At 39.9% G+C, this 27,160-nt stretch overlaps 1 protein-coding gene across 7 annotated transcripts in view; it reads right to left on the bottom strand.

Moving 5' to 3' along the window:
- Window positions 1-27,160, bottom strand: part of KTN1 (kinectin 1) — a 227,432-nt gene that overhangs the window by 60,727 nt on the left and 139,545 nt on the right. For all 7 annotated transcript variants that reach the window (XM_030215125.1, XM_030215126.1, XM_030215128.1 and 4 more), the window contains 8 exons: window positions 26,992-27,029; window positions 16,800-16,890; window positions 16,637-16,705; window positions 15,483-15,505; window positions 13,717-13,807; window positions 6,550-6,627; window positions 5,941-5,978; window positions 4,858-4,948 (listed from right to left, as the gene is read on the bottom strand). In XM_030215125.1, the coding sequence (XP_030070985.1) occupies window positions 4,858-4,948; window positions 5,941-5,978; window positions 6,550-6,627; window positions 13,717-13,807; window positions 15,483-15,505; window positions 16,637-16,705; window positions 16,800-16,890; window positions 26,992-27,029 (519 nt within the window). The remainder of the gene's footprint in view (window positions 1-4,857; window positions 4,949-5,940; window positions 5,979-6,549; window positions 6,628-13,716; window positions 13,808-15,482; window positions 15,506-16,636; window positions 16,706-16,799; window positions 16,891-26,991; window positions 27,030-27,160) is intronic.

The following is a 27,160-nucleotide window of genomic DNA, read 5'->3' as shown; positions in this document are numbered from 1 at the left end:
GATGGAAGGGCAGGGGAGAGGCGGAGAATCGCTGGATATCATGGGAGGGGAGGACAGGAGGAGAAAAAGGTGCCGGTGCGCCGTACCGTTGCGTACCGGCACAAAAAAAGCCCTGAACAAAACATACTTTGTTTCTATGAAACAAGTTATAAGCACACTGCAAAAAATTGAACTATAAATATCCAAATGAGAAATACATTTTTTTTTCAGTAAGGGTATTTTATTATTTTTTTTTTGTTACATTTGTACCCCGCGCGTTCCCACTCTTGCCAGGCTCAATGCGGTGGGCAATGGAGGGTTAATTGACTTGCCCAGAGTCATAAGGAGCTGCCTGTGCTGGGAATCTAACTCAGTTCCTCAGTTCCCCAGGACCAAAGTCCACCACCCTAACCACTAGGCCACTCCTCCCCCATAAATCATTTTGCTTGATGCTCATTCTAAGGCAGCCTGCAATTGTCATCTAACTACACTTTAAAGCAGATCCTTTGATATAAGTCAAAGGGATCTTTTCAGTAAATTTTATCTTACATTATATTACAACAGTGGGTCATAAAAATGGTCCTTGAGAAAACCCTTCCCGCGACAGATTTTTTTTTAATGCTACTCACAGTAATTATTGATGTAGAATGTACATAATCATGGATTAATAAGCACGTTTTTGTATATTTTTGGTTAGCTTGAAATAAAGACCTGTTGAAAAATATTCTGATTTAAGAAATTTGGGAGCCCCTGTATTAAAAGTCCCAATATAGGTCTTTTTTTTTTCTCTTCCACTACTGAAGATGTCAATATATAAAGCATTTTGTCTGTATTAATTCAGGAACTACCCAAAGTGCTTGTTTTAAATTCCTCTTCCCTCATGTGGAATGGTTAAATTTTAACTGGACAAATTATAAACAGCCAGCAGGTTAACTTTAGGCGAGGAAGGGGAGGGGTGGACCTAGAAGTTAACTAAACAGTACAGATACTCATCACTACTGTAATGGAATCTATGCGGGATGCAAGGATCAAATCATAAAGAAACTTCAGACCGCCCAAAACACAGCAGCCAGGCTTATATTTGGAAAAACGCGTTTTTACAGCGCCAAACCACTCCGAGAAAAACTGCATTGGCTACCAATCAAAGAACGTATCACTTTCAAAATCTGCATGACTGTTCATAAAATTATTTACAGCGAGGCACTGGGATACACGACAGACCTCATCACCTACCAACCAGATACACCACAAAATCTACACGATCATACCTAAACCTCCACTACCCAAGCAGCAAAGGACTCAAATACAAATCCACCTATGCATCCAGCTTTTCCTACTTAAGCACACAACTGTGGAACGCACTACCAAAAGCAGTAAAAACTATGCTTGACCACCTAAATTTCCGGAAAGCACTAAAGATAGACCTGTTCAGAAGAGCATACCCCTCCGACCCAACATAAAATACCGAACACTTGCGACACGATGTAACCAAAGACCGTAATGGACATTACCTGACTCTTCCCTCTCCCCTCCCTAAGTTCCCCCCAATTGTATATATATATATACATGTACCCCATTCTACCACAATATCACTTTGTATTCATTCATACCATGTATTTGTTCAGATCGGAACTGGTTAACGCCGTTAACGGTAAAATGTAAGCCACATTGAGCCTGCAAAAGGTGGGAAAATGTGGGATACAAATGTAACAAATAAATAAAATAACTATCCAGTTAATTTGGACAGCCTAACAACATCAATTAAATAGCTATAAACTAGCAGCTGTGCAGTGGTATACCTCCTGTTCCTCCCTCATCATCATCTAGCACTGCCCCCTCCTGCCTCCTATTCCCATCTTTAAAAAGGTATCGCATGAATTTCAACATTCCTATACCCTCCGCCCCCCCCAAAAACAACCAACCAAAAATCTGCAAAAATGGCTCTGAAGCCCAGTGAGGAAGAAATCAGGTTCATACTCCTTCTACTAGTAGACTACAAAATCCCAGTACAACTGTCAACAAAGAAAATGCATAGTGATGAACTGAATAAATGACTATTAAGGGCTAAAAGTATTAAAAGATGCAACCATGCTAGTGTGTACTAATGCAATTAAAGCACATTATTAGTAAATAAATCCTAGTTCATAAATGAGATTTATGGTAAAATAGCATGTATTAGTATGTAGTAATTCCCTTTATTAAACCTAGTCAAATGTCTTCAGTCACTTATTATTCACACCACGGGAAAATGTACGAGTCTCTCTTTCTCCCCCATATAGCTTCAGGCTCACTTTTGGAAGCTCGAGGTGGGATGGGATGGCACAGGATTTCACTAATACCTTTTCTTTTTTCTTAACTGAAGTTAAGGGACAGGGTACAGAAGGATGGCTACTAAGCTGCATTTTTTTTTTTTTTACCTTGAGAGGATGGGGAGGGGGAATCAGGGTGTTGCACGATACTACTTTCCTGTCCATTACTGAAAAGTCCCATAGGTGGCGTGGAGGGGCATAATCGAACGGCGCCGGCCAAATAGATGGCCAGCGCCGCAAACAGCAGACCCGAACCATATTATCGAAAAAGATGACCGGCCATCTTTCGTTTCGATAATAGAGTTCGGGCCGGCCAAATGTCAGAGATGGCCAGGTTTGAGATGGCCGGCATCAGTTTTCACCGATAATGGAAACTAATGCCGGCAATCTCAAACCCAGCCAAATCCAAGGCATTTGGTCATGGGAGGAGCCAGCATTTGTAGTGCACTGGTCCCCCTCACATGCCAGGACACCAACCGGGTACCCTAGGGGGGCACTGCAGTGGACTTCAAAAATAGCTCCCAGGTGCATAGCTCCCCTACCTCGGTTGCTGAGCCCTCCAAATCAACCCCAAAACCCACTCCCCACAACTGTACACCACTACCAAAGCCCTTAAGGATGAAGGGGGGCACCTACATGTGGATACAGTGGGTACATTTACCACCTCAAGTGTTAACAGATAGGGGGGGATGGGCCTGGGCCCACCTGCCTGAAGTGCACTGCACCTACTAAATACTGCTCCAGGGACCTGCATACTGCTGTCAGGGAGCTGGGTATGACATTTGAGGCTGGCATAGAGGCTGGCAAATATATATATATAAATATTGTAAGGAGATTGGAGGGTCTAAGCAGCTCAGGAGGAGGTATGGGGCCAGACTACATTCCCCACAAGGCCCTGAGAGAAGGGATCGGGGTGGTAGGTCCCAAAACCCGGTATGGCCCCCACGTGGAAGGGAGGGGAAAAAGGACTGGAAAGAGCAGCTGCTTATGGCAGGCGAGGGCCAGAAGGGGGAGCAGGGATGACAAAGCTCAATACCCTTGGGTTAGAAATCAGTACAAGATTCCTTCCACCTGGGAGGGGGAGGAGGTCTCCCACCAACAGCCTAGCAGAGAAGCAGAGTTAATGGAGTGCTTGGAGGAAGGAGAGGCTGGAGAGACCAACACACCAGGTTTGGAGGAGCCAGTTGACATGGACTGTAATTGTACTTTGGGGCAGAGTTGCAGGGACTGAAGGCAGTGGGTGGTCACAGGAGTCAATTAGCTGTGTTGTGGGAGGTGTACTGCCATTCTGCAACCACCCAAGCAGAAAGACTTTTAAAACTGAAACCCAGGCTGTTGAACTGGGGGAGAACTTGGATTTAAAGGGAAGTTTTTTTCTTGTTGCTTTATTTTGGAAACTGAATGGGACTTTAACCCCCTTGAACTGAGATTTTGTGGAGGAGGGGAAATAAACTGTTTGGAACTAAAAGCTGTGTTGTCTGGAAGGACTTTGTTTGTGGACTGCTGAAGGGAGCCTACCACCCCTGAAGGTTTGCTACCGGGATTACAGATGTTACAATTTTTTTTTTTTTTTGGGTGGGAGGGGATTGGTGACCACTGGGGGAGTAAGGGAAGGTCATCCCCGATTCCCTCCGGTGGTCATTTGGTCAGTTGGGGCACCTTTTTGAAGCTTGGTTCTAAAAAAAAAAAAAAAAAAAAAAAGGACCAAGTGAAGTCGGCAAAATGCTCGTCAAGGCTGGCTTTCTTTTTTCCATTATCGGGAGAAGCCGGCCATCTCAAACCACGCCCCCGTCCCGCCTTCGCTACCCTACCGACTTGCCCCCTTGAAGTTTGGCCGGCTCCGCGACGGAAAGCAGTTGGCGCTGGCCAAAATCGGCTTTCGATTATACCGATTTGGCCAGGTTCAGGAGGTCGCCGGCCATCTCCCGATTTGTGTCGCAAGATGGCCGGCGATCTCCTTTGAAAATGAACTGGAAAGTGACCCAGATAACATTAGCCAAAGAATATTCAATGGCACTTTTGCCCACATAAGTGCTGCTGAATACTTGCCTAAAATTATCCGAGTCACTTAAATAAAACTTCACTAGCCAGCTTGGTGAATACTGATCTAGGAATGTCTATGCCACTTATTAGGACACACTGACAAGCATTACCTTTCAAAGGGGAAAAATAATAATCAACTCACTTATTAAAGATCTTTATAAAGCACTGCATCTTTCTGGCTCTATGCTATGGCAAAATCCTCTGCAAATAGTATTTCCCTCATAAATGAAATAAAGGGAAGAATACCTGTGGATCACATACTGTACTTCTGTAAATCAATCAGAAGACGAACAGACTGTCCTGTGCAAGGTGGCTTCTTTTTTATTGCATTTTTCTTCAAGTAATTTACAGGAATACAAAAGAAAGGAGTGTCTAGGAAACACAAACTTTCAAGATTTATGGCGATTCCATGTACATATTTCCATCCTTCTTGGCACAAATCAACTTGCTCTCTAGGTCTACTGAGAAGTGTGCTCAAGTTGCAAAACATGTTAAAGAAATAATGTCTTATCAGACATGGACTTACATTGTTTTTATTCCTTTGTTGTTCAACAGCAGTCCTGCTGGATTCCAACTCATTCTGCAGAGTAGTAATCTGCATTTCTTTCTCAGCAACCCTGAAGCAGCACAAGATTTTCAGAAATTTGTATCAAAATGTTTACAGCTGTTCACATTAACTCTCTAATCTCTGATGGGCCACAGAAACCTAGATCCTACAATTTATAGGCTACTAGCAGGGCACTGCTGCTCCCCTTTAAGAAGTCTATAAAAGACAGACAACAATATGCCTCCAAAAACTGGAACTGTTCTGTTTACAATGAACTTAAGATTTGTAAACCACACTGAAACAAGGTTGCCTGCAGTATCCAGTATTGAGCTATGGGGAAAGCAGCCCTTCAGATAGAAGGTTACATCTGAATAGGCTTGTAATTTGATCAATGAGAAGTGATGCCACTAGCTTACATTTACAGTTAAAGATGTATATATGGTAGCAGCTTACTGTATAAATGTTAAACTTGAACTATTAATTACACATAACTATACTATTTTTTAATGCAACTCATATTACACACACAAAGACCACTGTACAGCAAACCTTTCAAGAAATGACTACAAAAAAAAGAATTAAATCATTAGAAAAAAAAATAAGGCACTATAGTTCACAATTTTGGGAAGTATGGAGTATGGTCATCACAAACATGAGAAGCCAAATAGGAAAAATAAGAAAAAAGGGCAGGAAGCTGACACCAAATAATCACATCCCTATACACATCTGGACTAACTCTTAGTAGTCTTTCCATCCAGAAAGTGGCATAACAGAGGGCTCAAAGAAATTATATATAACACCACCAGAATCTCTCATTTCATTAGAGGACATTTTTTCCTTCTCTTGTGTCCATCTGGAAATGTCCGAAGTATTTGTATTTTCTCCCTCAAGAAACATTACTATATTGTTAATTTGTATTGCTGAACCAAAGTAACAAACTTTAACTATTACCATACCTAGATTAAGTCCTACATCTAGAAGACAGAAAAAAAATTAAAAAACACAAATACACCGCAATCCAGGCCCTAGCTTATTTTGGCATTTATTCCATTTTTCACTTACACTTTCAATAATTCTTCATTTTGTACTGCGGAGGACACCTATATACAAAAACAAATTTTGTTTAAAGAATGTACAGTTAGCACAAGTATCTTTTTAAAAATTCCACACGGTAATCTGTTTAATAACCAGTTATATTATACATACAATTTCAAGGGGATAATTTGTAAAATGTGTGCTTAAATGTAATATCTGCAAGTTCATTTACTCACAGAATTAAGATTAATTTTCGAAAAGAGAAATTTTCCATTTGAAATTTGATTCAGGAAAAGCACACGTACAAACTTGCATCTGATATTTCTCTACGCATATTACCAATAAATGTACTCTTTATCCCATCCTGCTCCTTCAAATGTGGGTATTATGTGCATACAGGCTATATGTGCATAACCGTACTCACTAATGTGGTGGGTAATTTTTTTTAAAAACGTAATTCCATATATAAAACCCTGCGTTACCTAAAGTAATTTCTTTGAAAAATTGCCCTCTGAATCTTTTTTCCAAATGGAAGGAGTGGTATAGAAGTTTTAAATCTGTAACCAACTTGCAGTATATGCAATTGTTATAAAACATATTTACAAACATTTACTGAGATGTCAGTTATTATCATACCTGTTGTATCTGCTGATGATTTTGCTGCTGCAATTCTTGAACATTAATTTTTAAAATTTCATTTTCTCTCTCTAGATCCTGTTAAAAAAAAATAAACTTAACAGCAGCTCTGGATAAAGAACATATAAAACCTACCAATTTTCAGACAGGAAATATTCTTCTGGGTAAAAGGCTAAGAGCCCATGGCATTTTTTGGACAGTGGAAGTCTTTAGATAAAGAGACTTTGAATTAAAGGTGCTGTATTGTAATGACTTATCCGATTACATAGAACTTGGGTTACTAGACAACCAGCCTGTGTTCTGTACCTTCTTCCGGTTCCTCAAAATGCTTAATCTTTCTATGCCAGAGGAAACTAGAATCTGAGGCCACGTGGCAAGTGGCAACTTTTTCTAGGATTAACAGCCTTTACAATATGCTGTTCTCCAGCAAATTTAAGTCGGCTTACAGTTATCATCATCAGTCATATGGGTAGAAAAGTGACTTTGCAAGAGGACACCAGGAGATGGAATTTGAACATAAGTAGATCTCTCTGATGCATATGATTGCATTCTACTTGGTAACAAAGAGATTTGTATGTACTGATCTTTTGCCAGACAGGTACACAAGCCAAAAGACTTTAGCTAGAGTTCCCCATAATGATTCATCAAGCTTGGCTCAAAGACTATTTCAGGATCTGAACTTTGTTCCTGGAAAGTCTAGATTCTATTTCAAGATATAACCAAAGTTTCTGTGGCAATTATCAATCATATTTATACCTTTGTGACATCTCATGGCATTTCAAAACTTACACCACCACTTAAATTTATTGTGGACAATGTATGAATCCAAGTGAAGTTTTGATCTTGAAGGTGTCCTTTTACTAAACCTTAGCGTGCACTAAATGCTGTGTGTCCTATTTTATATTTATTGGTCACATGGCACTTAACACACACTAATGGACATTAGCATGTGTTAAGCTTTAATACAAGGACCCCTAAGATATTAGCAATACATGGATGTATGTTTATAAGTGATGTATACATTTCCTAACTATGTACAGGGCGGTTCTGTTATGTTCTTAAACAAGTATATGCCTTCTCAATGCATCTTTCCAGTGTGGTTCTGTTTTTGTTTTTAAACAACCTTGAATGAGGATATTGCAATCATATATAATCATGCATTTTCTATATTTACTGTATTACTTATCTATCAAATTTAATTTAAGCTGTTTCATTCAATTTAATGGACCTGCATGACACATGTACAGTGTTAATGTGCTATTTTTATTATAGAAACACCACCACTTCAAAGGCTGATGGGGGAAGAATTCACCAGTAAATATTTTCCTTTGTAAGAAGGGCTCCAGTTTTAAGATGAAAGCCCAAACCTGCATAGCAAATATTGTAAGGCATTGAGTTAAGTGATGAGCAATTTATTAATAAGATTTTAAGAAATAACTGGAAGTGTCCTGCTCACTACATGCAGTTTCACAGAATACGATCTGGGTATATTAAATAATGATGTCTACAGTGAAACTTTCAAGTCTACCTCTCAAGATTCTATAAATATGGGTATATACTTTCATTAAAGTATCCTACACAGATCAAAATGACTGCTAACTAGTAATGAAAACTCAAAAATTAAACTAGCAATGTCACAATGTCTATATTGAAAAAAGGGGGGAAGTCTCAACTAGTACGGCAACACGTATATACAAATCTTGTTGTTGCACGCACAAAAAGTCATCATAGACTAAAAACCCCCATGAAAAAATGTGTATTTTTTTTACTTAATATTTTCTTTTTGTATTTTTATATTTTATTCTATTCAGTTCCTTTAAAAATAAGGTACATAGAAGCACTTATCTTAATGGCATCTGCCACTATATATCCCAGCTTGCGTACAAATTCATTTGTGTGGACTCCTATGGTCCCGTTTCAAAATTTCTTCTTTAGGGAGCTCCACCACGAAACATAGAATCACTGGTAACTCTGGTACAAAGAAAATATGGTTCAAAAACTGCATCGATCACTTTAAAAATACAAAACAATATAGACAAAATGTCCGCATGTACCGCCAAACTGGAACTACATCAGCTGACATCTGAGTTACTGAGCCAGGCCAAAATTTAAATAGGTAAAGACCCAATCCCAGGCAGCCACGTAGGCTGCGTGAATAGACGGACTCACCAATCAGCTGAGCATTTCAACAGCTGATGATGACAGCTAAATCACCCGCCGCTGAAAAAACCACGGCATCAATAAAGAAAAAAAGAAAAAAATCAAGCATCCATAAAATGAAACTCATGCACATGTAGTTAAAGAAACGCTGCCCAATGTATAGAAGAATTCAGACCCTGCAGTTCAAGAGTTTGCAGTCTGTGGATCCATCTTTGTTCCACTTGTAAAAGCCTTTTACTCCAGTCTCCCCCACGTATATGTGCAGGTACACAATCAACTGCCCAACATTTAAATTCTTCAAAAGTATGGTGAAATGTTCTACAGTGAACCACAATCGGGGCTCCCAACTTAAGAGCTGTAATACAGGACTTGTGTTCACTTAATCTACGATTGAGACATCTGTCAGTTTTACCGACATAGAATCTGCCACACGGGAATTGTAAGATGTAGATGACATGATCAGTCCAACAAGTGGTTAAATGTCTTAATTTGTAAGTCTTGCCATCTACAGGGTTGCAGAAACTAGTGCATGCAATCATCATGCTGCAAAAGCTACAAGATCCACAGACTCGGTGTTCTCCATCTGTAGTAGTTATTCTAGATACCACATCTGCCGGACATAGTATTTCTTTTAAATTACGTTCTCTAGAGAATGCTATTTGTAAATCCGCATTTGTAAAGACATCATGAGATTGGAACAAAGATGGATCCACAGACTGCAAACTCTTGAACCGCAGAGTCTGAATTCTTCTATACATTGGGCAGAGTTTCTTCAACTACATGTGCATGAGTTTCATTTTATGGATGCTTGATTTTTTCTTTTTTCTTTATTACTGATGTAGTTCCAGTTTGGCGGTACATGAGGACATTTTTTCTATATTGTTTTGTATTTTTAAAGTGATCGATGCAGTTTTTGAACCATATTTTCTTTGTTCCAGAGTTACCAGTGATTCTATGTTTCGTGGTGGAGCTCCCTAAAGAAGAAATTTCGAAAAAGGACCGTAGGAATCCACACGAATGAATTTGTACGCAAGCTGGGATATATAGTGGCAGATGCCATTAAGATAAGATAAGTGCTTCTATGTACCTTATTTTTAAAGAAACTGAATACAATAAAATATAAAAATACAAAAAGAAAACATTAAGAAAAAAATACACATTTTTTCATGGGGGTTTTTTAGCCTATGACGACTTTTTGTGTGTGCAACAAGATTTGTATATACGTGTTGCCGTACTAGTTGAGACTTTTCCCCCTTTTTTTCAATATAGACATTGTGACATTGCTAGTTAATTTTTGAGTTTATATACTTTCATTAACAAAAAAACTATGGAGTGCAGCACAATAATTTTTTTTTAATTTGTAGCCCGCGCTTTCCCACTCATGGCAGGCTCAATGCGGCTTAGGTACTTATTTGTACCTGGGGCAATGGAGGGGTAAGTGACTTGCCCAGAGTCACAAGGAGCTGCCTGTGCCTGCAGTGGGAATTGAACCCAGTTCCCCAGGACCAAAGTCCACCACTCTAACCACTAGGCCACTCTTCCACTCCAATTGTTTTACTTGTCCAAAATTTACCTTAAAACCTAGCCTGGAACTAGGTATTTTGTTATTGCAATAATAATGCCATCTAGGGTTTCCCCACAACTGCCAACCTAAACCAGTCCTCTGCACATATGTACTTATAGTTCGGAATTCTGTCAGAAACTGGTATACATAGGTAACGTGGCAACAGAGCAAAAGGAACTGGCTGGTAAGGACCAAAAAGGGGACACGTGCTAGAGGCCTTTCCAAGATTATAAGTTCTGCAAAGACTATCAGGAATTAAGGACTGTAGTGGCAAGCCTTCATGATACTATGAACCAAGCTTCAATTGAAAATTAGAAGAGTAATAACCAATAATTCAATTGAGGGTCTTATATGGTATTAAATTTGTGTTATAAACAAATGATTTTGTTTGAGATGCATGTTTGCATACTATTACTAAACTTTTAAGAACGTTAAATGAAATGGCAATATTATACCTTTAAAGTGTCTCACTAAAGGCAATGTATATATGTGAGTAAGCATGTGCGTGTTTCATATATCTATACATTATACACACGCCCACAGAATTCCTTCATGAGAAAGGTGCTCTTCTACAAAACTGCTGAAACAAAGGTGGTCACTTTGTTACTGCTTTAGCTAAAATTAGTTTAGTTGCTGAAAGACTGGGGAGGCCAATAGAATTGCTTTTATTACAATATGTGAGTATAAGACAAACTATAGCCACTCTTTCATTCACCATGACTCAACTGTGGACTCGCCAACAGGACAACTCGTTTCACTGAGCCTTTCGAGAAATGACAACAGTGAAGCTCTTCTCATAGCACAAATGAAAGGACAATTTTCCAAACTATTATGAGGGTAAAAACTGGTTTGAAAATCACCTTCAAAGTAGCTAAAAAGTGTAGGCGAGTTTCACAATGCGCGTGATTTTAGAGGCCAACTAAAACAGATTTTATCTGTTTCAGCTCAAACTGAATCTGCAGCTGATATTTGCCCCTCCATTTCAGCTGAAACCAAAGCTGGTCCGTCCCCCAAACCATAACAGCCTCCGCAACCACCTCTCCCCCCAGCCTATCAAGAGTCCCTGGTATTCTAAGTAGCTACCTGGGGCATAAGCAATTCGATGCCCATGCTGTCTCCACCATCAAAGTGGCTGTCATAAACTCCACAGGCACACTTGCAAAACTGCTGCTCGAGGTCACGGCAGCCATTTTGAGATTGGAGCCAGCGTGGGCAGGCGCACCTGGGGATCGCAGCGCTGCCCATGCTGGTTCCAATCTCAAAATGGTTTCAGAGACTGCCATTGTGGTTCGCAGCAGATATACTGACAGCGGAGATGGCATGGTCAGGAGCCACTGGGGATCGTTCTTGCACTGAATAGACAGGGGCTGTAAAGGGGGACTACAGGTGGATTGTGGGGGAAGAGGAAGCTAAGTCTGCTACTATTAGGTGGGGGAGGGAGGGAAGAAAGGAAAGAGCAAGCTCCTGAGGGCACTATGTGTACAGAATAGTGAGGTTTGGTTTCAGCAGAAAATATAGTGGCATTTTCAGCCAAAACAAGATGGAATATGGATTTTGGGTTGGATATGGTGCCGAAACAAAATTCAATCTGTCTTTTACACACTTTATTCACATTAAAAGGGGGCATTTCCAAGGGACATATTTATGTTCCGGGAGCAAAGTAAAAAAGCAGTATGAACATTTCAAATTTGCATATGTATTCCCCTTCCCCCACAAAAAAACAGATCTACAAAGTGTGAATGTACTTTTGTCACTAAGTACCCATTCTAAGCAAATTTTTGATGGAAAAACCGATTGCCTATCGAGTTCACAGACCAGTGGTGCAGGGCAAAAAAAGGTATATTTTAATCATTGATCAATAAAGTACTCCTGTTGTCCTAGTTCTGAAGGCCCAGTGTTGCTTTTTTCTTTGAATCATTAAATATATACATTTTTTGCCCTAGGCAGTGAAGTGCTTACCCCACCCAGAAATTCCACAACAATAAATTTTAATAGTGCCCACCAGGCCCCAGCTAGCTTAATTTTAAAAACAAATTACCATGATAATGTTAAAAATAAGATGCAAAAAACCCCAAAAAGCATTTTATTACCTGCTGCTGGGCTGGGCTAGGCTGGCAGCTGCTGCTTGGCAGTAAGTTACCTGGGGACGGGAGACAAGAACTCGACTTCGACCAGACCTTTCTTCTGTTTCCACGTTTCCAGGCCAGGGAGAGCACGGCCAGGCTGAACCCTTCCTACGTGCATGTGGCCTTGTGCAGCTTTAGCCTTACCCTGCCCTCCCTCAGATGCCACGTCATGTCGAGTGAGCGGAGCCGAGCGAAAGTGAGGCTGAGGCACGCCGCCGCGCACAGCCACGTATGGGACAGGTCATACCGCTACCGCGAATGCAGTGCGACCAACAACAACGATGCCACCGACGCGCTGCCTTTAAGCCCGAAGGTAGGTGGGCGTGGGCTGATGATCTCTTCTGAGCCTGCCCTGAGCGCGGGTGCCCGCGATGTATGCTAGGGTGCTAGGCTCTGCTGCATGCGGTATGTGTGTGCGCGCTTGGGTGGTGGGCGGGCCTGAGGACGGAATCGGACTGAGCCTGAGATCAGCGCCGCATGTCGGGTGCTGTCTCTCTGCCGTCACGCTAGGCAGCTAGGCTGCTGCTGCAGTTGTGTGTGCGCTGGGTGGGCCACCCGTAGCTACGCCCCTGCCACAGACTTTGCACCTAGGTAAGCAACTGAAAATTGCTCCCTAACACAGTAGTTCTAAAACTACCCACACTTTTGAAGATTACACATGTATTATTCATTCTGTGGACTTTTTCTGGTGTAATTTTCAAAGGTAAAAAATGTCCCTACTTACTAAACCATGCAGCAATGCTGACACAGAACATTCAAAGTGAATGGGCTGCGTCAGAATTAGCGCAAGCCAGCCGCTAGCACGGCTTACTAAACAAGGGGGTGTATTTGCTTCCTCTCAGAAAATCTGGCAAAGTACCCAATAACACGTGGGTATTTCTTTTGAGTTAAAATACATGCATGATGTACGAAAATTCAGAAGTAAATTCATAGTTCAAAATCCTGTCCCAACCCCTTCCCCTAGAGAATGCTCTCCTCTACAGCAGTGTACAAAAAAAAAAAAAAAACACTATACACATACTTTTACCCAAGGATAAGGCAAGCAATTTTGTCAGCACCTACTTTTGTGTGTGATGCAATTTGGTCTGCAGAAACAGTTTCTAAAATTACCGTCAATGACCAAGGAATCTGATGATACATTTTAGACACATCCAAGAAAAGCAAATAAGAATGGTTTGCTCATGGAAGAACAGTTCAGTTGTTCTTCAAGGTCAGTGTAGTTAGCAGAAGTTCTGTTTTTTTGAAATATTAAGGATTTGACCCACTTTATACTTATGTATTATAACAGAGGGAATCAAAACTCAGGTTCTCACTTGCCTTTATGCAGCTGTCTCTGTAAGCAATATTATGCTCTCTCTCCTCTAGTTTTGCTGCCATTGCCTTCAATTCTTCTCCTTGTTTCTTCGCGCTGCAAGTTAATACAATATGGAATTATTATATTTAACCAATCATGGGAAATGACAGCAAGAACTGATAGCCTGAAAATGAAGCAGTGTTGAGAAGGCCAACAGTTGGCCTTCTCAACATATCATACTGAACAGTTCAGTATGTTATGTTGGAACAGTTCAGTAAGGTATGCATCCATCAAGCCATCTATTAGTCATAACTGACCCATGTCAAGAAACAGGGAGAGGAAACAGGACACTAATCAAATGTTCCCATTAACAACAGGACCCAGGCAGGCCAGGTTATGACAATGCAAAATATTGTGTGTTAATAAGCAACTCAAGCTTACTCTATCTGTTCTATCCTTTGACAGCCTTGCCTGGTTCAGATGGGTTCTGAAATGTGTTTAATGTTTTACTGTAGTGCACTGTAATGTTATGTTAAATAAGCAAGGCATTATGTGAAATGTAGGTCAGAGGTAGTGCAGACACACTTGCTTAAAAACTATTACTGGTGGGCTTTTTTGCTCAGCCTAGCTTGGCTCTGTGCTCATTGGTCTTCTTGGCCTCTTGTTCTTTGGGCTTGAGGGAGCCCCCTCCCCTCCTGTCCAGGTTCTCTCTCTGACTGACTTGGTAGCTGTCTCCATCTTATTTATGTCAGCACTTGTCCTCATAGACTCCCCGGAGAGAACCCGATTTTTTACCTCATATATATCTTGCCAATGAGCTATTGCATTTTCAATCTCCCATCTGCGAGGTGCTCTGCCTGTGTAACTGCTTTTCTACTTAAGTAGTAGAACTGCCCTTTTCCTCAGGGTCTCTGATTCCATCTACTGAGGCAGCTTTCAGAACACGAAGGCTCTGTGCTAAGAAGCACCTATTCTGATTTGTGAGTAAACTGTTTGTTATTCATTGAAGGACATTTCAGAAATACAAAAGGGACTTCAGGGTGTATTGATGTGCTGAGGTTATACATCAAGATACTAGGATCTTACAGTAACAGATCCTGGGAGGCTTGAACACTATCATACTCAAGTGTCATTTAAAGAGTAGAGCAGTAACCTAATGGTTAGAGCAATGGGCTGAAAACTAAGGGAGCACAGTTTAAATCCCATCTGAACTCCATGGAGTACTTTTACAAAGCTGCGGTAAAAAGTGGCCTGCAGTATTGTGGGTGCATCTTTTGGGAGCTCGCTGGGCCACTTTTTACAGCAGCTGGGAAAAAGGCCATTTTTTAATAGGCACATGCAAAAATTAAAACTAGCACATGCCTATTTACAGCCGGAGCACTTACAGCCAGCCATTGACTTAGCTGTAAGGGCTCACAAGTGAAAACGTGGCCACACTGCCAATTACTGTCCCTATCAAAAGAGGACCTAGTAAATTGTATAAAATTATACGAAGCTCCTATATCATATCCCCTCTCTTTTCCAGATCACATAAATTTTATGATGCACCAGTTCCACTGCAGATCACTGGGATACTCCAATGAGAAAACTGACCATTTAATCCTATTCTCTGCTTCCTCTTCTTAATCAGCTACCAATGCACAATAGGACATTTCCTCCTATCCCATGACTTCTTCACAATGAGTTCTCTAATAAAGACACTCTTCTGAAAATCTAGATACACTATACCAACTGGTTCACCTTTATTCAAATGTATTAACACTAACAAAAATCTGACAAATATACTTACAAGTTCTGGAGTTCTTGCGATACCTAAAGGGAAAAAAAGCATTGTAAACTGTGTTATACTTTTGGATAAAATGGACTATTACAATACATTTAGACATAACGAAGGAACCAATATCTAATTTTTATAAGCCTATCTTTACCTACCAATTCATAAATCATTATTTATACATGGAATATTTTTCTTGAACATACATAAAAGCCACTGTTGCCAAATCAAACCAATTAGGAATAACACAAAGCTATAAAGGAGTGTTAAGTCATACACCAGGTTTGATTTCATCAGAACTATTATCTCTAGCCAGGAAAATATTTTAATTAAAATAAACCTGAGCAAACAAGGCTGAAGATGACCTGCATGTGTTCAAAAAGCAGGTATTTTTGGCAGTCTGGCTTTGTTAGCCAGAAAAACTTTCTTTCAGAAGGGCAAGCGAAAGCACAGCCTTGAAGAAAAGCTGTGTTGTGGTAGCTGTTATAAAATTTAAACGTTTCACGTTTCTGAATATTAAAATAGGTTTTGCAGGATTCCTGGGCTGATATCACAAAAGCTATCATGACATCATAAAGTCTCACTGACCAATCAGCTTTTGAACCAGTTGCTAAGCGACTAGAAAGCACGGTACCAGCCACCTGCTCAAATACCCTGCTATGTTTCTCTGAGTTGCTGAAAAGAGCTTCACACACACACAGACGTTTAGAACAAGTAATTCTGGCTGGTATCTCTTAAGTTAATACTGTACTTCAAACTTTCCTACTAGCGACAAAAAAACAAACCATTTTCATACATTACAGTACTAAATATTATAAACATCAAGCTCATAGCAGATTAAAAAAAAACCTATGAAGGCTGCTGCCCCCCCCCCCCCCCTCCCCGCCATTCATTTCTAACCCTCTGTAGGCAACCTAGTAACACATAAGGTGAAAACATCCTTGATAAAACCAGTTAAGTGGAACCACCACTTACCACTAAACTTCCTATTGTGGTGATATTTTATGTGTATTTTTCTATCCTTTTGTCCTGGTTGTTAATGACTATTGTAAGTTGCTTAGATAAATTATTTGTTACTAGAATATCAAATAAACCTCAACTAAACTACTGATATCTGGTAAGCAGGAACAGCAATGTTTTTACATCCCAAGACAGAAAGGAAGCGCAACCTGTTGTAAATGCTGTCGTTCTGCCACTTCAATAGCATCTTTCAGAATTTCATTTTCTTTCCGTAAAACCTTCGGAAGAAACAAAATGTAAATGTACACAAAGCATACAGTCAACATTTATGACACAATATGCAATTTTCTGTGGATATTAAATGAATTTTACCTGTAGCTCTTTATCTTTGTGTGCATTATCTTTCTCCCTCTCCTCTAATTTCACCTCTATCACTTTCACTTGCTCTCCCTGCCCTTTCAATCTGTAAAATAAGTGGTTTAGAAAAATCATGTTTAAGCACAAAATAAAATATGGTTTGAAAACCAATACCTAGTTCTGAGAGGGTTTCGGAAAACACTACACTTGCTAGCACAGCTTCAATCAAACTGTTTTATGTTTTTCAAAACTGTGTGGAAGCCTATAACTAGGAGAGAGAATCGATATCTACAAGTTCTGAGGCAGCCTTCATTTTCTGGAGGGGGAAAAAATTGTGAAGGGCCGCTAGAGTCAATTTGTTTTCATGGTTTTGAATTAAAGGCTCTTATACAAAAGGATTTCAATTTTCTGCTACTTCTGGAAAGGCTCTTATACAAAAGGATTCCAATTTTCTGCTACTTCTGGAAAGGCTCTTATACAAAAGGATTCCAATTTTCTGCTACTTCTGGAAAGGAAAAAAATCCACAGAAAAAAGAAATTGTGCTAGCCACATCTTACATAAAAAGCACCATGGGTTTAACACAGGCATTTGTAATGTCCCGGTTGGATTAGTGTAATTAAATTTATGTTGGAGTAACTGAGAAAGTTATGATTTGTTCAAAACACGGTGCCGAATCAATAGATGGTCTCAAAGCCAAGGACAATTGTTTCCCCACTGATTAAATCTTTGCATTTGCTCCTTGCCTGTGTAATATTCAAAATTACCACCTTCACTTCTAGGGAATAATTTTATAAAGCCTTTTTCCGAGTGTAAACCTTGTTTTACACATGAAAAGGGTTTTTATAAAATGTTACAACCATACACACATATAACTATGAATACTAAAAGATTGCACATACTAATGGTTTAGTTCGGGTAGAGCTGTGATCTCCGCAAGTATTTTATAAAATACTGGGTATATACACAGAGCAGATCTAAATTTATGTGCTGTTAGAGCTGGTTCAGATTGCCTATTTTAAAGGCACATATGCACCTATCTTACAACACAAACAACCTTAAACATTTTAGAACACAAAAAATAGCTTTTATACATGTTCTTTTTTCTTTAGAAAAATTCCACATTAAATATCTACAAATCATATGCATTTTTATTATTTCACAGAATATTCTGAAGCAGGAGTGCTGAAACATTGATGTGAGGTCTCATAAGCACAGCAAAAACAAATCTAAACAACCAAAGGATTAAGGAGAGATTCCTGCCCATTTAAACCATGCCCAGTAGGCCAGAGGCCCATATTCAGCAGAACCACTGAATACTGGTTCTAACCACTCAATCAAAAACCGCGCAGTGCAGGGGCAGTGCTGGGTGAAGATAGGGAGAAGCTTGCATTTATGCAGACACACCATACTCAGTGTCAGTGATTGCATAGCTAAGTGATGACATAGGATCACAAAAAAAGCTGTCCTATCTTTGGCCGCTTAGCTATGTGGGTACAGGCACTGAATATTGGCTGGCAACCAGATAAAAAGATCTCTAATGTGACAGGCCTCATCCCATCCCCCAATTCTGATCCCCAAATCCCTCTTCCAAGGTTCCTCCCTAATTCCAATCTTTTTTATACCCCTTCCAAGGCACCCCTCCCCGATTCCTATCCCCTTCCAAGTTGCTCCTCCCTTATCCCGATCCCCTTCAAAGGTGCTCCTCCCTTATTCCGATCCCCATTCCAAGGAACCCTTCCCCAATTCCAATAACCCCATCCCCCCTTCCAAGGTGCCCCTCTAAATCCAAGCCCTACCCCACTTGTCTACAACACAACTCTCCACGTAGCCCTCTGAACCCCCACCACCCCTGGTACTTACCCTGAAGAGATTCCTGGTGGTCTAGTGAGCCATTGCAGAAGAATTTCCTTATGCCCCCACCCCATCTGGCTCTGGGTTCAAAAATGATGGGGTCTTCCATGTGTATGTTTGTAAAATGACACAGGAAACAGCGAAGATGACTCAAAGGAATATTTTGGTAATGCTTAGTGTCTAAAAGTTTATTGTACAACTTTATAGATTTGACACAGCCATGTTTCGGCTGACTGGCCTGCCTCAGGAGTTTCTCAAAGACGTCTAAACAATGAGGTCAATGTTGCTTTCAGTATAAGTTATAAAAACCACTGTATAAACTGGTATAGTGGGACCATTCTGTGACGTACTCTTGTTTTGGTGGGAAAGAGAAAAAAATGTCAAAATGTGCCTCTCAACTCTCAAGTTAAAGTGCTTCTCTTGACTGACGTGAAAACATCTCCTATCCTCGGTCCAAAGAAGCGCTTTGTTGAGCTCATTGTTTAGACATCTTTGAGAGACTCCTGAGGCAGGCCAGTCAGCTGAAATATGGCTGTGTTGAGTCTATAAAGTTGTACAATACATTTTTAGACACAATGCATTGTCAAGATATTCCTTTGAGTCATCTCTGCCATTTCCTGTGTGGTTTTCGAGTTTATGAGGATTTATGTTCTTCTGTGAGTACATCAGTTTGTAAAATAGGGCAGCTATATGTGGAGGAGCCAGGTTCATGCTGTTTAGTTTGTAAACATGAATATTTATAAAATGGCTGTTCCTGCTATACGTCCCAGCAAAAACATGCAGTCCCACAGGCATTTTTAAAAAGTCTCTGCATCGTCATTGAGCATATCCTGGTATGGACATCTAAATTCCAATCTCTACGTTCTATGAAAAATGGGGCTCCATGTCTATGTGTTTAAACTGCTCAACATGATTGTAAATTTGCTTTGAGGTTTACAGTGTGCTAAAGCTTAAATTCTGTTTCCCAAATTTTACTTGCAAGCAAAAATTTTTCTGTTCCAGAATTTACAAGTAAAGTAACCTAGTAGACAGCGGCAGATAAAGAACAGTATGATCCATCCAGTCTGCCCAACAAGATAAACTCATTACATATGGCATGAAGTAATACATCATATGTATACCTAATCTTGATTTATCCATGCTTTTTTAGGGTATAGACTGTAGACGTCTGCCCGGTACTGTCCTTGTTCTAAAATTTCTGAAGTTGTTGTCATAGCCCCTGAAAAGCTCCACTTCAGCCCAAGTCTATTCAGCCTCAATCAGGGCACAGACCGTAGAAGTCTGGCCAGCACTGGCTTTCCTACCTAATCTCCCCTAAACTTCTTTGGATCCAATTCTTCTAAATAGGATTCCTTTGTTTTTGACCATGCCTTTTTGAATTCTGTTACAGTTTTCATCTCTACTACCTCCCACAATAGGGCATTCAAAGTATCTACCACCCTCTCAGTGAAAAAATACTTCCTGACATTATTCCTGAGTTGGTCCCCTTTCAACTTCAATTCATGCCCTCTAGTTCTACCACCTTCCCGTCTCTGGAAAAGGTTTGTTTGTGGATTAATACCTTTCAAATATTTGAACATCTGTATCTTATCAGCCATTTCTCCTTTCCTCCAGAGTATACATGTTTAGGTCAGCAAGTCTCTCCATGTATATCTTGCTATGTGAAAGCCCTACCATTTTCGTTGCTTTTCTCTGAACCGCTTCAAGTCTTAACATCCTTAGTAAGATAAGGCCACCAAAACTGAACACAATACTCCAAGTTGGGCCTCACCAACAACTTGTTGGTGCATCAACACATACATAGTAACACAGTAAATTACGGCAGATAAAGACCTGTACAGTCCCATCCAGTCTGCCCAACAAGATAAACTCATTTTACATGGTATGTGATACTTTACATGTATACCCGAGTTTGATTTGTCCTTTGTCATTCTCAGGACACAGACCGTAGAAGTCTGCCCAGCGCTCTTTTTGTACTAAAAGTTCTGAAGCTAATGTCGAAACCCCTTAAAATTTACACACAAGCCCATCCATATCTATTCAGTCATGATCAGGGCGTAGACCATTGAAGTCTGCCCAACATCGGTTTCGCTTCCCAATTACCAGCGTCGCCACCCAATCTCCACTATGATTCCGTGGATCCATTCCTTCTAAACAGGATTCCTTTGTATTTATCCCACACGTTTGAATTCCATTACCATTTTCATCTCCACCACCTCCCCCGTGGGAGGGCATTCCACGTATCCACCACCCGCTCCGTGAAAAAATACTTCCTGACATTACTCCTGAGTCTGCACCCCTTCAACCTCAATTCGTGTCCTCTAGTTCTACCTCTTTTCTTCTGCTAGTTATACCCCTCTCTATGCAGCCTAGCATCTTTCTGGCCACAGCCACCACCTTGTTGTACTGTTTTGTCACCTTGAGATCGTCAGACACCATCATCCCAAGGTCCCTTCTACTGAGCCGAGCTTACCAATCTCTCTCCTCCTATCCGGTACATCTCTTTTGTATTTCTGCACCCCAAGTGCATCACTCTGCAGTTCTTGGCATCAAATTTCAACTGCAAATAATGCAATATCCAGCAAAAATAGTTGACTAAAAATATTATTCATTAGTGAACAGTGCTCAGAACTGGGTGTATGAATAAGGCTGCCAGGCAGCTGAATCACCACATATACCGGCATCATTGCACCGTCATCCCTCCCTACCTACCTCAATAATATCATAATAGATGACAATCTGATTATCGAAATAGTACTTAACTGAAGGATGGCTGTGCATAAATCAGGTGGAACGCTCTTGTACAGCTACATAATATCCCAGCTCTTAAATGTGCTTCTTTTTTAATATTTCATTTACTGTGTTTTAAAGTGCCATATTTTTTTTAAATTTCTTTGCTGTTTGCTCATTCTCGTTCTCAACATGTAGTCACGTTTCGCCCTCTGGCTTCTTCAGGAGAACGAAATATAATGAAATGACCTCCGGCGGGATAGCGATCCCCATTCAAGTCGGTATTTTTAGTCAACTATTTTTGCTGGATATTGCATTATTTGTAGTATTTCACTTTATTTTATCTGTAAGAAAACAGGTTTCTATCTTTAACAATATTTAAGATATATTTGGAGAAACCTTTAATTAAATTTTCCCCAGTGTACTTCTGATTAATCAAATTTCAACTGCCAGACCCTTGACTATTCAAGATCTGTTCTCATGGTTTCTACATCCTCCAGGGCACCCACTCTATTGGCTATCTTTGTGTCATCTTCAAAAAGGCAAACTTTTCCTTCTAACTCTTCAGCAATGTCTCTCACAAATATATTAAACAGAATTGGCCCCAACACCGACCCCTGAAACACTCCACTACTTCCTTTCCTCAGTGCCAATTCCATTTACCACCACCCTCTGCCACCTGTCAGCCAGTTTCCAATCCAGTTCACCACTTTGGGTCCTAGGTTCAGCCCTTTCAGCTTATTCACGAGTCTTCTGTGAGGGACCGTATCAAAGGCTTTGCTGAAATCCAAGTAGACTACATCTAGCGCATATTCTTCGTCCAGTTCTTTGGTCACCCAGTCAAAAAAGTCAATCAGATTCGTTTGGCAGGATTTTCCTTTGGTAAAGCCATATCACTCACCTGTAATAGACATTTTCTATAGACAGCAGGATTAAACAGCAACACAAATGAGTTGCATCACTGAAGATATCAGGATGGAACAGAATTCCCAGAGCTCAGAACTAATGTAAAGTTATGAACATTCATGGCCCTTGCTATATACAGTGGTCTCCTCAGCCTCTCCCTGGTTCCATAGCTCAACGAGTGCAAATGTTGGGAAGAATTAAGTGCCTGATCAATCTTGTCATCCATAGAACACAAGTTGAGAAACGCTAATTTATCTACTGACAAGTAGGATTAGGTCAGTAAGGCTCCCAAGTGGGTAACTGCCAAGCTCAAGTAACTTGTCCACTGTCTGCGAGGAGCTCATTTACAGTTAACAATGCAAGAGCTGCTGAAGTTATGTACACAGATTAGACAGTGTAGCATGACCATTACAGTGCCCTTGATTGCAGACTAATTCAAGCAACAGTGAGATGTGAAAGTATTAAGGGCCCCGTTTACTAAGCTGCGGTAAAATGGGCCCTGTGCTAGCGGCAGAATGAGTTTTTGCCATGCACAGAGTCCCCTTTCACCGCAAGCAGGTAAAAGGTGGATAAAAGGCCGTAAGTTTGAGTTGCCGAGCAGCCATTTTGGGGGGAGGATTTACCACCATCCACTGAGGTGGCGGTAAGGTCTTTCACGCTAACCCAGCAGTAACTGGACAATCCCTTGTGGTGATAATTTTTGAAAAATTCCGGCAGTGCCAGAAATGCCGCATTTGGGGGACGCAACTACTGCTGGCAGCCACTGTGGGCCGGCGGTAGTTCCAGGTTGCCACGTGGCAACCCTTTAGTAAAAGTGTCCCTAAGTGAGTATGTTGCTGTTTTGTGTATACTGTCCTATGATGCAGACTTTGGAGTCCTTTTACTAAGGTGCGCCAACAGATTTAGTGCATGCTAATGTTTAGCACACGCTAAATAAGACAGCCATAGAAATTAGCCTATGCTAATCATTAGCGTGCGCTAAATCCATCAGCGCACCTTAGTAAAAGGACATCAGCGAGAGCTCTCGTGGTTCTGATTTGATCAGGTTTAACTTTACTAGCAAGAGAAGTACAGTCTGTTAAAATCATAACACAATGAATACAGGGTGCTAGCCAATTGGCTATGATCCGTTTAGGTACTATAATACCAAGGTGCTCATTTTCAAAGCACTTAGACTTACAAAGTTCCATAGTAACCTATGGAACTTTGTAAGTCTAAGTGCTTTGAAAATACACCTCCAAATCTATTGGACATGAAACAGATTAACTGTTGCAAAAATTTTCTTAAGATTTAGGTCTGCGTAGATATTAAAGAAGAATTCTTACAGTCCAGAATGTGACGGCACATCTTGTGTGGATGCTTAGGCATTCAGGATAAACACAAAGAGGAATTATTTCCTTATTCACGTAAAAAGGAATGAATACATTTAGTAGGAATTTAGGATGAGTCCCTAGCACTACCTAATTATGATGAAACTGCATATACAGTTCCTATGTGACCAACATTTGAAGTTCATCAGTTCTTCTAGCTGAAGTAACTGCTGTTAGAAAGAGTGCCTCCAAGTCAGATGTATGAGAGATGTGGATCCTTTGGTACAAATGGTGGTTTCATGAGAGATGTAAAGATAACACTGAGGTGCCATGGCACAGGAGGCTTCTCTATGGATGGTCTGACAAAGAAACCTCTTCATGAATGTGGAAATGACTGCACAATGTGAAACCAGAAATCTGTCTATAGGGATATAATCTGATAATATGCCAAGATGTACCCTAATGGAAGTAGTTTACAGCCCAAGACAATAGATGATACAGACATTTGTAATATGGTTTTTGGGGAGCACTGTATGTAGTCAGAACCATTGGCCAAGACACTAAGTACATCAACTGAATGGGGTTTTGCTATTATCAAGATATTTTAAATTGGGTTTGCAGGAGCCAGCATGAAAACTGAGCAGAGTTTAATTTCCATGCATTAGGGTGATATGAGATCTGAATATAAAATTCTCAGTTATCAAAGCCAAGTTCAGATGACGCCGGTACAGTTTATGAGAAGCACTATGCTGGGCTGTTCTTCAAACTTGAATTATATTCTGGTCTATATACCTTTATTAATTGGAAAGTGTTTCGTTAGAACCTGTAGAAATTGGTCATCCAGTGACAAAGTACTTCATTGGCTATTCTGAAGTGTGAGTTTATATACATGTACTTCCACCACAAGCGTCATCATGATAGGAGCTTAAAGAGAGTCACTCCTGAAGCAGTGTGTTTTCCCTGAAAAAAGGCCACTGTTATGCAGTTTGTTTAGGTGGTGAAGTGATTCAACATGAAAAGATAAGTTTTTGGAATATTTATTGAAAAGAATTATGAATTAATAAATGAAGTAAAAATTAAGATGAAAAAGTAACATGATTGAACATTAAGGGCCCCGTTTACTAAGGTGCGCTAGCATTTTTAGCGCTCGCTAAAAATTAGCATCCACTAACACTAGACACACCCATAGGAATATGTGGGTGTCTAGAATTAGCGTGCAATAGTTTTTAGCGCACGCTAAAAATACTAGCACATCTACAGCACAGCTGTAAACAGGGCCCTAAGAACTGATAATGGGAATGTATTTTGTTAGTATCTATGACAAAAATATATCCCTGTGAGACTTACACTTATGGGGTGTTAATTCAAAGGTTCTTCTCCTTTTGGATGAGTTTTTGCCTATAGAAGTATCCTTCAGTGGCCGAACAAGCAAAATGGATATTGATGAACTGAAGTTGTTGTTTCTTGGCTCTACCCATGCATGATTTTTAGACACGGTATTAGAAAATCCTACATGTTTTGCCTTCTTCACTGCCAACTTGATTACTACCAAGAAATAAGAAATCGACCTTCTTGAAGCCAAGTATAGTTAAACATTTTTTTTTAAGGGTGAATTTAATTATAAAGAGACAGGCTGAGCTGTTAATGGGGTCTACCACAAGCTATTTATCATCTACTAGCCATGCATTGGAATTGCTGCTGTGACCCTTGGCCCTTTTATGTATTTTAAGAGGCCCAAAAACATCTGATTTCTGCTTCTTGCTACAGAAGAAAAGGAACCTCTCTGAACATATGTTGAATTAACCTCTGGTAAGAATAACCTTCATATGAAGGTTTGTTTCAAACAAGAAGAAAGAGGTTGGAGGTTATTCCTGTGGAATATTCCCCTTCTTCTAAAAACAATTCTTGTGGGTTGATAGAGTCTGGGTAATCTCACAGAAAGTGCATTCTGAGAGATGTCCAAATGTACTGAAAAAAGAAGTAGAGAATGCCTCCCTTGAGGTTCAGAACTGGAAATACAGACTAGAGAAACTATTGGATATTGAAATGAATGACCTTCTCCCAACACAGGTATAAACACCAAAGGATTGAGATGATTACGCCATTTCTTTCTCCTGATACTGGATTGATGAAAGATCTTACAGAAGACTTCAGCTAGTGTGTCTCCAGGGGAGGTTGGTCTAAAAACTGTTGTAAAGATAACTATTTGGACATCTGCACTTCTTCAACTGGAGAATAAACACCAGTACTGGCTCCACATAGTAACAGTTCAGAGCACAATGAAATCTGCACTGGAAGAGAACTGTCACAAACCGTGCTAGAAGGGCACTGAGTTGTCTGTACTGTGGAGGGAAAGCTCAGGCCAGCACTAAGGCCTTGTAAAAAAAATCATTGCTCATTCATATCCTCTTATTCTTCACTGCTAGCTCCTTCAACCTTGTTGTAAATTTTGTCTGGAACAGACTTCCTGATTCAGTGTACCATGCTTCTTCTCTAGTCATGCTCAAATCCAGACTAAAGACTCATCTAATTACTTCTCTATTTCACATTTGTCAACAATCTCGTTTGTCATGTTGGTTGGTCTTTACCAGACTGAAAGCTCTGTTATGCAGGGACCCTCTCTTCTGTGTCTATATAGCATTGTAAAACCTAGTAGAGCTTTACAATTTACTTCTAATACTAAAAACCTAGTTTACACATCTGTTCAGCTGAACAGAAAAAAAATGACTAAGGATACTGCTGTGCATGCTCAGAACGTTACATTTAAGAACAAATTTCTGGTAGGGCTGTTCCTTCCTGCACCATCAGATAACAGCCACTTGTGTGCCTGATTCAAGCAGGTTTGCTAAAGAAAAATTCAATTTTTAGGTGAAAGATAGTCATTTCTGAATTGTGCAAGCAAACCACACAGTAGCCATTGTTGACATTTTTTACTTAAAATTTGAACTGAGTTATTGATTTTTCTTCAAAAAAAGTGCATATTTTTGACAGAAAAATACAATGCTTAAAAAAAATACACAAAATTAAAAACAAAATTTAAAATCAGTACCCAAAAATAAGTGTATCCTTGTACTGAAATGTAGTTAGAGCACATATAAAGTCAATGTTTTTGTTTGTTTGGATTGAAAAAAATACAAGGAAAGGAGGGATGATAGAAAATGAGTAATCTTAGTAAGCCAGGTTAACGATTGGATATTGGGATGATCATTTTCCTATCCCAATTCCATAGTTCTCCAAATTTGCATTTTATTGTCAAGTGGAGTATGCAAGTAAGAATTTATAGTTTACAAAGACTTCTCTAAAATTAACTTTATAAGCAAGTTTATTAACATAGGGATCTCTGTGCCCCACAAGTACATTTTTTTTTTTGCTTGCCTACTGGGTTTTCCTATTTTTTAAACATACTTACTGATTCTGAAGCTCCTGCACCAAAGAAGCATTTGACACCTTAAACCAAAAATAAAAAATTATGTTCTTCACATGTCAAAACAGAAGCTTAATCTATTTGGCATTAGGGTGAATGCTCAAAATGCACATTCTACAGAAATCATAAAAGGAGGGTTTTGTTTTGATAATAT

This window comes from Microcaecilia unicolor, chromosome 9 (assembly GCF_901765095.1).
Source record: "Microcaecilia unicolor chromosome 9, aMicUni1.1, whole genome shotgun sequence".
NCBI classification, from domain to species: domain Eukaryota; kingdom Metazoa; phylum Chordata; class Amphibia; order Gymnophiona; family Siphonopidae; genus Microcaecilia; species Microcaecilia unicolor.
Note: the sequence above shows the minus strand (reverse complement) of the source record. Positions and strands in the feature narration are given on the sequence as shown.